The sequence below is a fragment of the Equus caballus genome, chromosome 11, assembly GCF_041296265.1.
Source record: "Equus caballus isolate H_3958 breed thoroughbred chromosome 11, TB-T2T, whole genome shotgun sequence".
NCBI classification, from domain to species: domain Eukaryota; kingdom Metazoa; phylum Chordata; class Mammalia; order Perissodactyla; family Equidae; genus Equus; species Equus caballus.
In genome coordinates, this window is record NC_091694.1 from 18,019,916 (window position 1) to 18,035,991 (window position 16,076).

General features: G+C 36.6%; 1 protein-coding gene across 1 annotated transcript in view; it reads left to right on the forward strand.

Moving 5' to 3' along the window:
• NSF (N-ethylmaleimide sensitive factor, vesicle fusing ATPase) overlaps positions 1-16,076 on the forward strand; it is a 142,783-nt gene that overhangs the window by 89,248 nt on the left and 37,459 nt on the right. The window contains exons 13-15 of the mRNA XM_001917185.6: positions 6,596-6,691; positions 10,143-10,299; positions 13,602-13,735. Coding sequence (XP_001917220.2) covers positions 6,596-6,691; positions 10,143-10,299; positions 13,602-13,735 — 387 coding nt within the window. The remainder of the gene's footprint in view (positions 1-6,595; positions 6,692-10,142; positions 10,300-13,601; positions 13,736-16,076) is intronic.

A 16,076-nucleotide genomic window follows, 5' to 3' on the forward strand; every position in this document is an offset into this window, starting at 1 on the left:
CCTTGAAATGGTAAAGTATCATTTATGATACCTTCAGTTGACTTTGGTTCCAAATGTATTTATTTAGCACTTACTATATGCCAGACACTATGCTAGCGGTTAATGCTACAACTGCAAAGGAGTCAATTGCCTGTCCTTGAGCAGCTCGCAGTCTAATCCTCCACATGCAGTCATAGAAAGTATATGCAAGGTAAGGAAGTGAAAATGTGTCGGATGTGGTCAGCTTGTCAGCAGAGACAAACAGGGGAATTTCTGGGTAGATGTACCTCTTGGTACGGTAGGGCATTTTAAGTAGAAGGAAAAACATACGCTAAGGAACACAGACACAGAATAGCATGGTGTGTTAGGGTATTCAGTATTGCTTCAACATAAAAGGTAGGGGAGGGGAGGTAGAGAGAGACATTGTGGGGGATAAGTCAGGAGACTAAAGGGGGATGGAACACAAAGAGGCTTTTATACTGTTTGAAGAAGTATGGACTTCTTTTCTGTGAGTAGTGCTAAGCCATTGAAGAGTTTTAAGAATAGCAGCGACAGTGTTAAAACATAAGCTCGCTCTGGCAGCTGTATCGAGTGGAGTATTTAGGGGAGTGGAGCTGGCGACGCAAGAGAGGGGATACAACAGTTCGTGTAGTATAACAAGTCGTGCAGGAAATAATAAAAGCTGAACCGTTAGGTTGAGTATGTCCTAGTTGTTTGGGTACCTCCTATCAGTGGCTCTAAACCAAGAGTCAAGAGTCTAAACCAAGAGCTGCTCTACCCCATGAATTTATTTACTTTATTATTTATTTATTTTATTTTTTTATTTTACTTTTATTTTTATAAATTTATTTTTGGAACACAACCGCACCCATTCATTTACATGTTGTCAATGGCTTCTTTCGTGCTACAGTGGCAGAGTTGAGTATATTTGCAGAGCCTGCTACATGACCCACAAAGCCTAAATATTTACTGTCTGGCCCTTCAGAGAAAAAGTTAGTCAACCCCTGTTGTAGCCTTTAAGTCTGTGTCTTATTCATCTCTGAATCTCCCACAGTATCTCAAATAAGTCTAAATGCTGAGAACATGGTAGATGGTTAGTGAATATTTTTTAAATTAGTAAACTGATAGACGTTTCTGAATCAAACTGTATTCATAGGTCATAATTTCCCTACATACTAGAAGTGACTTTGTTCTAGCTCAAAAGTGCCATACTGGAGGAAGCCACTTTGGACAGTGTGGTAAGAAAAACCTCTTTAAAATACTGGATACCCAGTGGGAGGAGGCTACTAGTACTGCTGCATAAAAAAAAAAGAATGCCAAAGATCTGGGTAGTATGAGAATATAGTATTGGATGCTTTAGAGAATGGATCCACTCATTTCATTCATTCATTCTTTCTCCTTGCCATGAGAAATGTCTTAGTAAGAAGTGATGGCGACTTCAAAAAAGAAATTGTGTAAATGGTGTGAAAATTGCTCCCCACCATCCTAATCTTTCACTTCAGACCACATCAGTGCTCTTGATATAATCCACAAAAGTTTATTAGTTATCAGATTTTTCAAATGCATTAGCCACCAGATTTTTCTCTTATTTAGTCATTTGTCATCTTTACCACCATAATCTTATCCCAAAATGCCTCTAAGCCATTGTCTCACTAAGAAACCTGCTTTCTTTAAGCATGTATTGGGTTTATCTACACATGAGGCAGTGAGGAATGGTGGAAAGATCATGGATTTTATAGTCACAAAGGGTGGTTATGCATTACAGTTATTTCACTTTTTTGTTTCTGATCTGTCAAGGGGAAATAACTACCTATTTCATCAGGTTTTTGTGAAAATGAAATCAAATACTGTACGTGGAAGTGCCTTACAAACTATATAAATGTTAGTCATTTCCATTTTTGTTATTATTGGCTGATTTGAGAGGATACCATAGACATCCTTTTCAACATCTGACTTTTCAGTTTCTGACCTTTGCTGACTATTTGCAGTTATAATTTTTTTAATTATAAAGCTAAAATATTAATTACCACTGTGCAGAATATATTATCTTTCAAATTTGCAAGTAAGAAGTAGTGCAAATAGTGGACATTATTTTCCTCACTTTTTCCGTGTGGTTGAATTATCTTTAATTTAAACTTCAGGTGATGCATATTGACTTGTGATCAACTCCTTTTATACCAAATAACTTTATTTTTTACAGTATCTGTGGAATACCTAATGCAAGGGACTCTGTACATATAAAGGAAAGATGTCTAAGAAACTAGCTTCACCCCCCAAAAAGAAATAGTACTAACATTTATTTCCTTTTCTGCATTTTTAAAAACTGCATTGTCAGGAGGTCTTTAAAATGTAGTTAGTTGATCACTAACTTTTTTTTTAAAGATTTTTTATTATTTTTTCCTTTTTCTCCCCAAAGCCCCCCGGTACATAGTTGTGTATTCTTCGTTGTGGGTTCCTCTAGTTGTGGCATGTGGGACTCTGCCTCAGCGTGGTTTGGTGAGCAGTGCCATGTCCGCGCCCAGGATTCGAACCGACGAAACACTGGGCCACCTGCAGCGGAGCGCGCGAACTTAACCACTCAGCCACCGGGCCAGCCCCTGTCATGAGGTCTTTAAACACTCTTTTCCCAGCAAGACTCCTCATCCGGTGAACAAAAGGCATACAGTTTTAGAGTTCCCATTGCTGTAGATGTTCATAGTTTTAGTAGTAGAGATTGATGAATAAGTATGTAATTTGAAACTTAAGATTTAAAATTTTTAAGGAACTTATAACATACCCAACATTCAACTGTTTGTTATGATGCTCTTTCTTTGTATTATAAAAAGCCACTATTAGTGTTATTTTGCTTCCTTTTTAAAAGACGTAGGCTTAAACAGAGTCCAGTGGACTAAACTAGTCTTCCCTGTGAAACTGTTTTTTCAGGTTTTCTGAGACAAGTGGAAAAATCCAGTCATAAACACCTGATGTTCATGTCATTTGTACTTGAGCCCATGTTTGTGGTCAACTAAAATTCATGTGACATTTGGTTGTTTTTATCTTGAAAGGAATTTCTGCTTCAGGTAGAGAAGATTCATAACCCAAATTTCTTCTACTCTAACCTATTATAAGGAAATAAATTGAGGACCCACACACAAATACTTGACAGCTGAATCAAAGCTCTGATTTATGTTTGCAGAATTTCAATAAAATTATTTCTTATTTGTATAGAATTTTGATTGATTAAAGTCATTCTACCCTTAATTTAAGAGGAATGATAAGAACTTTGAAAGGTCAGATTTAAAAGGTTATGAAATTTAAGGGTGACCACTTGATATTTGCTGGTGTTGAAATACAAGTTTATTAGTTTCTGCAGGTATAAGGTGAAAGATGTTGCCTCTTCTATATTGATTAGCCATTATAAATAAAATGAAAAAAAAAATTGCACTAATTCAGACAAATGAGAAAAGGTTTCTGAATGAGCAAAAATTGAGAAGTGTAGATTTTTTAAGATTTTATGATTTTGATAAAATAGTAAAAAGTTAAGAGAAGTCCTTAGAAAACATATTTTAATGAATAGACAGGAATAATTTACAATTGTAATATTGATTGTTTATAATTAGGTAATTTCTAAAATTCCTGGAGTGCCTAAAATCAATTTATTGTAAAATAACTCTCCCCCAGCCATCATAATTCACTTTTTTTTTTTTAAAGATCTTATTTTTTTCCTTTTTCTCCCCAAAGCCCCCCAGTACATAGTTGCACACTCTTCGTTGTGGGCCCTTCTAGTTGTGGCATGTGGGACGCTGCCTCAGTGTGGTCTGACGAGCAGTGCCATGTCCGCGCCCAGGATTCGAACCAACGAAACACTGGGCCACCTGCAGCGGAGCGCGCGAACTTAACCACTCGGCCACAGGGCCAGCCCCCATCATAATTCACTTTTAATTCATTGAATGAGTCCTTTCCTGATAGTAAAAAGACAAGTTTCACACCAGCTTCAGTCCTGAAATCTGTCATATTTTTTGGCAAACACTGAAATATAGACAAGATTTTCCCTTCATATTGCTATATGTTTTTATCATTTGATTTCAGTTTCACTATAAGAGGAAATCAAAATACAAAAAAAGTTATAGTAAAAGCTTAGGGCTGTATAGAGAGGTGAGGCAGGTAGCTTCATTGGGGTTTTAGTATGATTCTGTCAGAGCTCACTTCACTTTCACCTGAGAGTTTACACCTTTTAGATGTGTCAAAAAGTTTTAATCAGACTTTAAAATCTTTATATAAGATTACCTGGAAAACTAAATCGTATATCTACCCTTAATTAAATTACCCTTATTCTTAATTTAAAAAAACTTCCAGGCTTATATACAGATAAAGTGATTGATAATGGGTATGATAAAAGGAGCTAATATATATAAACATACTTTATAAACTGCAAAGCACTGTAGAAATTTATATATTAAGAACAGAGCATCATAATTCTTTCGTGGAGTTTGTGTGTTTCCTGTAACACCATTTCCTTTTTTTTTTTTTTTTTTACTTAGAAATGTCAAATACATGTGATTAATATTTATTGAATGGCTAATATGTGCCAATGAAAACCCTATTAAGAATTTAAATGCTAATTGTCTCTTTATGTAGGTAGAATATTTTGTCTATTTAAATGTTACTTGTTAACTTTCTTTTTAAAAATATAGAAATCATACATGAACACATTCTCTTTGTAGAAGACTCAAGGATTCTAAAGTATATTGGGAAAAGTGGGAAAGACCTTTGCTGACACCCTTTGCCTTTCCCTCTCCAGAGGTCACCAGCAGTTGGGATATACCTTTATAGTCTGTTTCCTTCACATTTTCATTCATATACATATGTGCTTTAAAAAACAAAAACATCAATGGAATTGTACTGCAATTTATATTTTTCCCTTGACAATTTGTCTTGGATAGTTTTCCATATTAGTATATTTAAGTCTTCACTATTTTGGACAAATGCATAGTATTCTAGAATATTACAACATAATTTAAAATGTGAGATCCATAAGGGCAGGAACTTTGTTTTACTTGCAGGTATGTCTCTAGCGCCTAGAACAGTGCATAATACTGTTAGGAAAATGCTCGCCTGTGCTCCCTGTGTACATATGAGAATCATTTTCTAGGGTAGAAATAGCCAGATGTATTTTTGAAGACATGGTTACGTCTGTCTTCTAGTTTCTAGTGTTATCATGAGAGGTACCATGCCAGATTTCCTCTGGTTCCTTTGCAGGGTAACCTGTTTTTGTCTCTCAAAAATATTCTTGGACTTTCTCTTTATCTTTGGTGCTCAGAAAGTTTACAACAGTGTGTCTAGACAGATGTGGGTTTCTTTTCATTTAGCCTCATTGGCATTCATTGAACACTTTAAACTGCAAAGACATACCTTTCTTTAGCAGTGGAAAAATTTTTTTCTTCTGTCTTATTGTTTTTTCTTTATCATTCTTTCTCTTTTCTCCTTCTGAGACTCCTCTTAGATCAGTGTTAAAACTTCTGGATATATCTTCCATGCTTTTTAACTTTTCTCTCTCACTTTCTGTCATTTCTTGAAATTTGGGACAGGAAGGAAGATAAATAAATGTGTTCTGTTTGCCATCTTGATCCAGTTTCCTGACACAGTTATTTTTATCCCATAAGGCTGACTTTTAAAAAAATGTCTATTTTGTTTGTCTCAGCAGTCTGTTCCTAAAGGAACATGACTCATGTTTTATAATAATCGATGGAAGGTTGATATTGCTTAACATACTTTTGTTTTGTAGTCAGATTTTTTTAAGCTACTTTTTAGGAAACTAAAGTACCATTTTAAAAATTAGACTCACTTGCCTTATGGTATTGGGAGAGAGCCCACTCGCATTAAAAAATGTGTTGGTGTTTCAATCACTCATCAGGTCCAGGCAGCTCCAAGTGCTGATAAAAGCCTTGATGCTTCTCCAGATGTCTGTTCTGAGTGTTAGCGCCAGGTGCAGTAGCAGAATATTTGCAGCTGGCACATCGATTCTCAAGTACAAAGTATGAATACAAGTGAAAGTTTTAGATCCTTATTCTCCTAGAGTAATGGTCCTCGAACCTGATGGAGCATCAGAATTACCTGCAGCGTTTTATAAAAATATAAGTGTCCGGACCCTCTGCTGGACTTGTTATATCAAAATCCTGAAGGGAGTGGGGCTGGGCACCTAAATAAGCTCTAAAGGCTCGAGAGGATATTCTGATGTGCAGCCAAGGATGAGAACCACTGTTCTTAAGAGACCGTCTGCATGTATTTTCTCCTCCTTTTGCCTCATTTTGAAAAAATGGCCGTCCAATGTTCTTTGGTACAGATGTGTCATAATTTACTTAAGTGGTACTCTCTTGCTGGACATTTAATTTGCTTCCAGTCTTTTGCTATTCCAATATCCTGGTACATGTAACTTTGCGTACATTTGTGAATATATTTATGGGATAAGTTCATAGAAGTGCAGTCGTTCAGGCAAAGAGAATATATGTTTGTGAATTTGGGAGAGATGTTTTTTGTCTGCAAAATTATGCTTTTTAAGTCTTCAGGTGTTATTTCCTCGGCTGAAGATATGCTTAAATCTTGGAAGTCCTTACATTTTGTTTTCATTTCTAATTAGGCCAGTACTAAAGTGGAAGTGGACATGGAGAAAGCAGAGAGCCTGCAGGTGACAAGAGGAGACTTCCTTGCTTCTTTGGAGAATGATATCAAGCCAGTGAGTATGAATATTGAGTGATGTATAAGCCAAAAAACCAATAATAATTCAGGAGAAAAATAAGTGCCATCTTACCTAGTATTATGGAAGGTTATATCATATGTAGTTTTAAAAAATCAGAAAATCTCAGTATTGGAAGTGTCCAATATAAGAAACATCTGTACAGTAACTCTGATGGCAGTAACTAACCAATACTTACTGAAATATTTCTCATGATAGGAAAGTCACCATCTTATAAGGCAGACCATTCAATTTTGAGACTTTCTAATTATTAGTTCTTTATATTGAACTCGAATTAGTTTTCTCATTAGTTCTTATACAGTCTGAAGCTATGGAAACCTAAATTCATTCTAATTCATCCATCCTCCATATGTTAGTTATTATGATATTTAAAGTTAACTCTCATTTCTCTCTTTCTTTCCTCAACCACTTCTACAGCATGCCTTTTTCTTTCTCAATACCTCTAGTTCTTCTAACTGCTATAATTTCTAAGACTCTTCACAATCCTAGGTGGCCTTTAAGAAAAAGATGTCAGTTTTCTTAAAATGTACTCAAACCTCAACAGTCATAGTTGGAACTTTAGAATACAGTTTACATTCATTAACCCATTTTCCTATAAAAACAACCACTAATGTTTGAGTAACCATTGTTTGGAGTCCTATATCAGTACAAAAACAAATTGTAGAAAGGCCTCTTAAAGAGCTGTGTATGTTTGTTTTTCTTTCCTAAATGGACCTCGGGTGTACAGAATTGGATTAATCTTAATCTTCAGTTCTTGACACACTGTTGTCATTAGTCCACATGGTGTCTAGAATAAGATATGGTGTATGTAATTTTCTGGGACTTGCTATTTTATTACATATTTTATTACCGAGTCATCCAAATGATTTCCTGTAGCTGTACATCTTTCATTTTCATTGCTTAGTAGCATTCCATTGTGTGACTACCACAATTTATCTATTTTCCTATCATTGGGCATTTGGAATGTTACCAGTTTTTTGTTATTACAAATAAATGCTGCTATAAACATTCTTGAACGAGTTTCTCTTAGATATATATTTAGGAATAAAATTGCTGAGTTGTTGGGTATATGAATGTCCAGCTTCAGACTGAAGAATTTCAAACTGCTTTCCCAGTGTTGAATCAATAAACACTGTCCCCAAATGTAAAAGAGATCCTGTTACTCTGCGTCCTCTAGAACTGACACTTATTGTTAGACTTAATTTTTCCCCTTAAGTTGGATGTAAAATGGGATCTCATTTTGGTCTGGATTTGCATTTCACTGATTACTTATGAAGTTAAGCTTTTTTCCATATGCTTAATGGCCATATGAGTGTCCTCTGAAATGCTGTTCATGTCTCTTGCCTGTTTTTCTGTTGTATTGTTTATTCTTTATTTTTATTTGATATGTATAAGTTCTATATATATTCTTGACAATAATTATTTGTTGCCAGTATCTCCTTTAAAGACAAAAATCGATTTGTTTTAGCCCTGCTTTATGACTATTGTGACTTTGAAATATAGAATAGTTACTTTCAAATGGAAATGGTTTAATCTTTTGCTGTTGTCATTTGTAAGAGTTACCAAAATATTAGAGCCCAGTCTAACTGATCTATTCCAAGATTTTCTAATGACAAATAATTTGAGACAATATGGATAGACCTTGAGGGTATTATGCTCAGCAAAATAAGTCAGAGAAAGACAAATGCCATGTAATTTCATTCATATGTAGAAGATAAATAACAACAACAAATAAACACATAGATACAGAGACAGATTGGTGGTTACCAGAGAGGAAAGGGGTAGAGGGAGGGTGAAAGGGGTACAGGGCTACATATGGTGACAGATGGAAACTAGACTTTTGCTGGTGAACACAATATAGTTTACACAGAAGTCGAAATACAGTGGTGTACGCCTGAAATTTATATAATATTATAAATCCATGTTACCTCAAAAAAATTAAATCAAGTAAATAAATAATAATTTGGCTTCGAGGAAGGGGAAACTAAAATAACTTAAGTAAGTAATAACTTATTTTATTTATTCCAAGGGTCTAAAAATGAAATGACAGGATAAATAGGGAAGATTCATACATATTGTGTAGCCTGGTAGGGTCACTGTTTCCTGGTTCAGGCATCTTAAAGCTGCTGCTGTGAGGCTTAGAGTGTATACCTGAAATAATTAAAGACAAAAGCCAGCCAATCTACATATTTCCTACAACAGCCATTCAACCAGTATTTATTAGGCTCCTCCTTTATAACTTTTTACAGGACCACTGAATTTACCATATCCAGACCAGGGAATAGGACTTTCCTCTGTACTCAAGAATCAAAGGACTAATGTATGGAAGGACCAGAGAGTGGTCTGAAAAATGATTTGGTGGCAAAGTAATAGAGTAGTGAGACCACTGTATACTGTTTAGAGAAAGTATTACAAAGAATGACTTTCTGTGAGGTGCAGCTTCTAGAGAACTGTTACAGTTATTCCATATGTCACGTAATGAAAAATTGACTTTTTGAGGGATGTGATAATTTTTAAAAGTTTGAAATTCTCAAGATATGTGACTGCTATGTTACATTGGGTTGTATTTTCCTACTCATTTATTCTCCTGTAAACCTTATGAAAATACAATTCAGTTAAGTAACTAAGTACTAACGTTACTGACTACTTTTAGCAGCTGGTTTGTTGGGAGTTACAATTTAAGATTAGAAGTTGAAAATTAAGAGGGATGTGATTTAAGCTCCAATATATAGTGAGCACAAATAAAATTATTATATATAATAATTGCTTTTATTTCCTTTTTCTAACCCTTAAATCTTTTATTACAGCTGCTCATTTCTACCTCATTCTAAATCTTGTATTTACACATATATGCTCACCTTGGTGCCACTTATTTACTTAATGTTTTTGGTGCCATTTCAAACCTACCACCAAGCTGATGTAGACCTCCTCATTACCATTTCAAGATACCATACCAAGATTTCCTCATTACCATTTCATATTCCCATTTTAATCCATGACACGTACAGTCAGTGTTAGAACAGTATCTTTGTCTGCTGAGCCAACTGTTTCTAATTTCTAAATCCGTAATCTCTTTTTCTCTTTGTGCTTAACAGAGGACCACAACCTGCTTACTGTTTACAGAAACAAGCACATTGGAACCTACCCTTTCTCAGGGATTACAAGGGCTTGGCCTTTAGTAGAATCTGAGCCTAGAATCTATTGCTTTATTCCATTAAGTCACCCAAAGCAGCCCCCACCCCCAGTGGGTAAAAAGTTAAATGAGAAATTGTAAAACAGCTTTTATTTTTGGCTTGTCAGGCTTTTTACATTAATATGGGATATTACACTTTTAGCCTGTAGGAATTATTACTCATCTTTTATATCTTTAAATATTTTAGTTTTTAAAAGTAATGCTCGAAATGCTTTAAACTATCCTTTTCCTCCATAGGCATTTGGCACAAACCAAGAGGATTATGCAAGTTACATTATGAATGGTATCATCAAATGGGGTGATCCAGTTACTCGAGTTCTAGACGATGGGGAGCTGCTGGTTCAGCAGACTAAAAACAGTGACCGTACTCCATTGGTTAGCGTCCTTTTGGAAGGTGAGAAAGAATGACAAGATGGCATTAAAAGTTTTTTAAAAAAGCAGCACTTTTGGGGCCTGGCTCCGTGGCTGAGTGGTTAAGTTCGTGCGCTCCGCTGCAGGCGGCCCAGTGTTTCGTTGGTTCGAATCCTGGGTGCGGACATGACACTGCTCATCAAACCACGCTGAGGCAGCGTCCCACATGCCACAACTAGAAGGACCCACAGCGAAGAATATACAACTATGTACTGGGGGGCTTTGGGGAGAAAAAGGAAAAAATAAAATCTTTAAAAAAAAAAGCAGCACTTTTATAAAGCCATTTAGCACATTCCAAAAACATGAATTATTTTCTGTTCTAAACCTGTTCATGATCTGAAAATAGTAATCCAGTTTACACACCAATATTGTGCACAAATTAAAATTTTCCTGGGGTAAAATGTTACTGATAACTAACAGCAACTAGTTTTCTTATAGGATTGTTATCTAAATTTCTGTGTTACTTAGTAGACTGAATGATACCACATACATAGTACTCGATTCCATTAAATAAATATTCACTGAGTACTTACTATGTTTTAGGCATTGAACTAGTTGCTGAGAATACAAAGACATTCACAGAGTTCAATCTGGTTTTGAAAAAAGATATGTAAACAAATTCCTAACTATGGTGTATGTGTGTGGAGGTGTGTGTGAATGCAAATCTGGGGGTGATCAAGGAAAGCTGGAGGAGGTGTTTAATTGAGACTTTGAAGGATCAGTTAGGATTTTACCAAATAAACTAAAAGGGAAGAACATTCTATTCACAAATTATTATTTACAATTATGATTAGTACAACAACAGAAGAGTACAGTGGGTCCACATGACAAGGGAATCCCACCCCTTCCAAAGGTCTGGGGATGAGGGCTCCCTGAGAGAAACACATTAAGCCAAGACCCAAAGGATGAGGAGAAGCTGTCCAGGCAAAGTAACTGGGAAAGACGGACCAACATGTGAAAAAGCCCTGGGCAGGAAGGATATTGAAACAGAAAGGGAGATTGGCTAGACCTGAGACTGAAGAAGTGGACAAGAGTCAGTTCATGCAAAGCCTTGTAGACCATGTTAAGGATTTAGACTCTGTCTGAGGAGCAATGGGAAGCCATTTGTAGGGTTTTAAGCAGTGAAGTGACGTGATCAGATTTGTATTTTCAAAACATCATGACTGCTTTGTGATAGAGATGGGACTGAAGAGGCAAAAAAGATACGGGAGAGACCAATGGTTAGAAGCAGTTGCATTAGTCTTGGTGAGAGCTAATTTTGATTTGAAGTAACATAGTGGGAGTGGAGATGAAAATAAGTAGACCATTTTGAGAAATGTTTAGGAGGTAGAGTAAAAGAGACTTTAAAATTATTATTAATTACTAAACATAATTAAGCTAACATTCTTTGAACTCTTACTTTTGCCAGTCACTCTACTAACACTCTACACATATTATCTCATTTAAAACCCACTTCAATCCAGTGAGGGTAGATGCTGCTGTTATCCCTGTTTTGTAGATGGGGAAGCTGAAGCTTAGAAATATTAAGTAACTAGATTGAGTATGGGAAGAGGTATCAAACATGATCCCCAGGTTTCTACTAACTAAGATTGGGAATACTAGTGGTTAAGCAGATTTCGGGAAGCAAGATCATGAGATCACTTTTGGACATGTTGAGTTCAGGGTTCCTATAGGATAATTGGATGGAAATGTTGAGTAGCCCATTGGTCATGTGGGTCTGTTGCTCAGAAGAGAGGTCTGGCTGGCAATAGCCATTTATGAGTTGTCAGTATATAGACTGTTGCTGAATTCCTGGGAGTGGAGGAGTCACTTACAAAAAGGTGGTAGGTTGAGAAGAAAAGGAGGCCTAGAGCTGATCTCTGAGGTGTGTTAACATTTAAGGACGAAGTAGAGCAGGAAGAGTTGATGAAGGAGACTGAGCAACAGTAACCAGAGAGGTAAGAAGGAGAAAAGAGAATGTGCTACCTCAGAAGCCAAGAAAAGAAAAGTATTTAAAGGAAGAGGAAGGCTACCAGTTGTATCAGATATCCCTAAGAGGCCAACAGATACAGTGTGTGTTGGATTTGGTGACATGGAGGTCATTGGTGACCCTGTGAGGAGCCTGTTCCATCAAATGGGAATGGAAGCCATGGGGTTTGTTTGAAGACGGATGGAAAGAGTGAAGGCAGCCAGCATATTATTTAGGGAAGTTCCATTTTGAAGGGAGAGGAAAGAGTAGTGTTGAGGGGTGTGAAATCCAGGAGTTTTTTTTGTTTTGTTTATTAACCTGTCAGGTAGACTAGAGTATGGTTAAATGCTGTAAGAAAGCCTTCAAGAAAGAGGAAGAGATGGAACATATAGGGGAGGGGTACAATCAATAATGTCAGGTTCCTGAGAAGATGGGAAGGAAGAATTGGTTGGTTTATGGATGGAAGAGGTCACATCTTCCATTACACAGAAGTAAAAAAGGAGGAGATGTCTAAATACAGACAAGTTTTTAGATTTGGTTGCCTTTGTGAGAAGGCTTGAGTCTTTAGAATTCTAGCTTTTTTTATTTATTTATTTTTTGAGGAAGATCAGCCCTGAGCTAACATCTGCTGCCAGTCTTCCTCTTTTTGCTGAGGATGATCAGCCCTGAGCTAACATCTGCTGCCAATCCTCCTCTTTTTGCTGAGGAAGACTGGCCCTGAGCTAACATCCATGGCCATCTTCCTCTACTTTATACGTGGGACACCTACCACAGCATGGCTTTTGCCAAGCGGTGCCATGTCTGCACCCGGGATCCAAACCAGCGAACCCCGGGCCGCCGAGAAGCAGAACATGCGAACTTAACCACTGCGCCACCGGGCCAGCCCCAGGAATTCTAGCTTTTTAAGCCACACTTGCTTCTATAAGGCAGTTTTTCCCTGCCCCCAAAATCATCTAAGAAGATTGTATTTTTTTTGTTAGACAAACGATTTGATGGAATTAATAATATAAGTACTGATATGCATTTGAATGCATTCTCTTTCTTTAAGAAGCAAAACCCTTGCATTTTATATATTTAGCCAGAAGTTTGAAAGATTAAGGCTGTGTGAGAAAGAAAGAAGGAATGTATTTCATCATACTTTTGAGAAATGCTAATCAGTTCATTAAGTTTAGTTGCTAATAAATAAGAGAAAACACGTCTGCATGAAATTGTGTCAGGAAATGTTAATGAGCAACTAGTTGAAACCTCAGTACATTGTGGATGAAAGTTTAAACTTGTTTTATTCCCCTTTGCTTAGGTTGGCTTTTTTCCCCTGACTTGCTCATGTCTTTATGCAGGCCCTCCTCACAGTGGGAAGACGGCTTTAGCTGCGAAGATTGCAGAGGAATCCAACTTCCCCTTCATCAAGATCTGTTCTCCTGATAAGATGATTGGCTTTTCTGAGACAGCCAAGTGTCAGGCCATGAAGAAGGTATCAAGATTTTTACTTTCATTTTAATTTTCTCTCTCTTAGATGTGTGTGTGTACACATGTACATATCTATCTATCTTTGTATGTGTATATATATAAACACACACACAAGCCATAGCAACTATGTTCTTCTCAAGTGGAACTAAATTATCCGCACAATTTGGGGAGAAACAGTGACTGTTTCAGATATATTTGACTTTGTAATACATTTTTATCAGACTATCTTTATCTTCTAAATTATGCTTTGTTTAGTACATATTAGAATTAGTTTTCATTTCTTAAGTTTGTATCAACTTGATTAAAAGAAGGGTCTTAGTTAAGAGTGTTTGAGTAGAGTGGAGCAAATTCATTTAGGATTTTTTTTTTTTTTTAAGTTCTTTCATCAATGTACAGAGTCAAACTGTTTGGGGTCAGTTAAGTTGACTGTATAGTTTGGGAAAGAACAGAGGCATATCATTGGAAAGATATCCCCCAAAACTCCTACAAAAGGAATGTGGTGTATTAGATAATGGTGACTTAGTGCAGTCCTCATCCTCCTTCCTTTCTCCAAGTGCCATCTGTCACCTTCTCAATATGGCTGCTTTGAACCATCGCTGAAAGAGCAACGTAGAATAGATTCCTAGAGCTGACAGGACTCCAAGATCATCTGGTCCATCTCTTTAGGTTGAAGCAAGTGCCATGTAAGGCATCTAGGATAGTAGGTGGCTGCTTTTTAAACGACAACAAGAGTCAATGATGAAGACTCCTGATCCCAGTGGCCGTTCAGCTCACTTAGTAGGCAGTATTGCCATTGATACTCTAATTTTCTATACTCCCAAACAGTGAAGAAATTATTTTGTATATCTAATTGAAGAATTTCTTTTATTTCAATGCTTTTTTTCATGCTTGATCTTTTATAGATAAGAAGTGACTATGAGTTAAAGAGATGTGGGAAAATCAGAATCAGGGAGAGAATCTTGAGAATTTGGAGAGCTCCCTAGTGAAGACAGCTCAGGTGCTCTTTTACCTTCCAGCTGGGCCCTCACTTTGAAGATGTAGCATAGAATTACTTCAGTTTTTCTTTGGGGAAGAGACTGAAAGGAAAAATATATTTAAAAAGAAGCAGACTCTAAAAAAATATCTTTGAGAAGTTAGTCTCTTGCTTATGCAGGTGGCAGAAAATTGTGTGGGGTGCTTGAAATGGATGGAGGACGCAGAGCGTGGAGCAGGATTCCAGCCCTACACACTGAGACGTCACGATAAATATTCTGTGTAAGGATCTTTGAAATTGAGTATGAAAGAGAAGGAGACACAAAAAGAACTTAAAAAGCATAGTCAGTGCATTCTGTGTCTGAGGTGAAACCAGTAGTATCTGTCCTTCCCAGGAAAATCTGGACAGAATCTCTAGGACCAGTGACTTCCCTAAAGTAGGTAGGGGTTGCTATTCTTTGGTTTTTGCCCTCTAAAGGGAATCCTTAAAGCCACTTCCTCCGGTGAAAATTTAAATAATAGCCCTTGGCATCTGTGGCCATTGAACTTACCATTTAATTAAACAGCCAGTTCTGTTTGCATTTTTCTAACTCCATCTATTCCTTGTACTTGTTCAAAAGTAGTAGTCTTCTGTGCAGATGGCAAATTACTCCACTGCTTTTCGCCAGCTGCCAGCTTCTACCTCAGATGTACTCGGAGATGTGGGTGGATGGTCCTAGTTTTTCTATAAAGTTTTAAAAACTAGTTTAGTCTCCTGCAGATCAAAGCTGCTTTGTAAGTGTGAGATATTATCATTTTTATTATTTTAATCTCTTGCAAATTGACTTGAGGGGGGAAGGTAATATGTGCTGATTTTAGAGGCTTAAATGGTTAAATTAATGGCTTAATAACTTATGATTTAATCTTTAAATTGTTGAAGCCTTTCAAGGTAGAGTTTAGATGAGTAGAACCCTAAGGAATATAAAAATAAATGTCTGTACAAACTTATTCAAAATTGTTTCGATTCGTGATTCACTGTCTGGATCATCCATGCACCCTTAAAGTTACAAAAATTCTTTCTGCTTCAACAATGTAATAAATTCATATTAGACTTTTTGGTTTTCCTTGGGGAAAAAATATTATTCCCTGTAACTAAAGTACAGAACAAAGAATGAAGCATAGTTGTCTTAGAAATATATTAGAAATATTGCAAAATCTTTCCCTGCAAATATTTTTCACATTGTTGCCTAATGATAGGTTGACAAAAGCCTGAGGGTTCAAACCAGTCTAAAGGTGCGAAGTCTTCCAGGTTGCTTTTGGAAGTGGAATATAAATGCCATTCTTCAGCAGTTCTCATCTACCTCCCACCACTGTTCTCTGCCCTTCATTTTTAC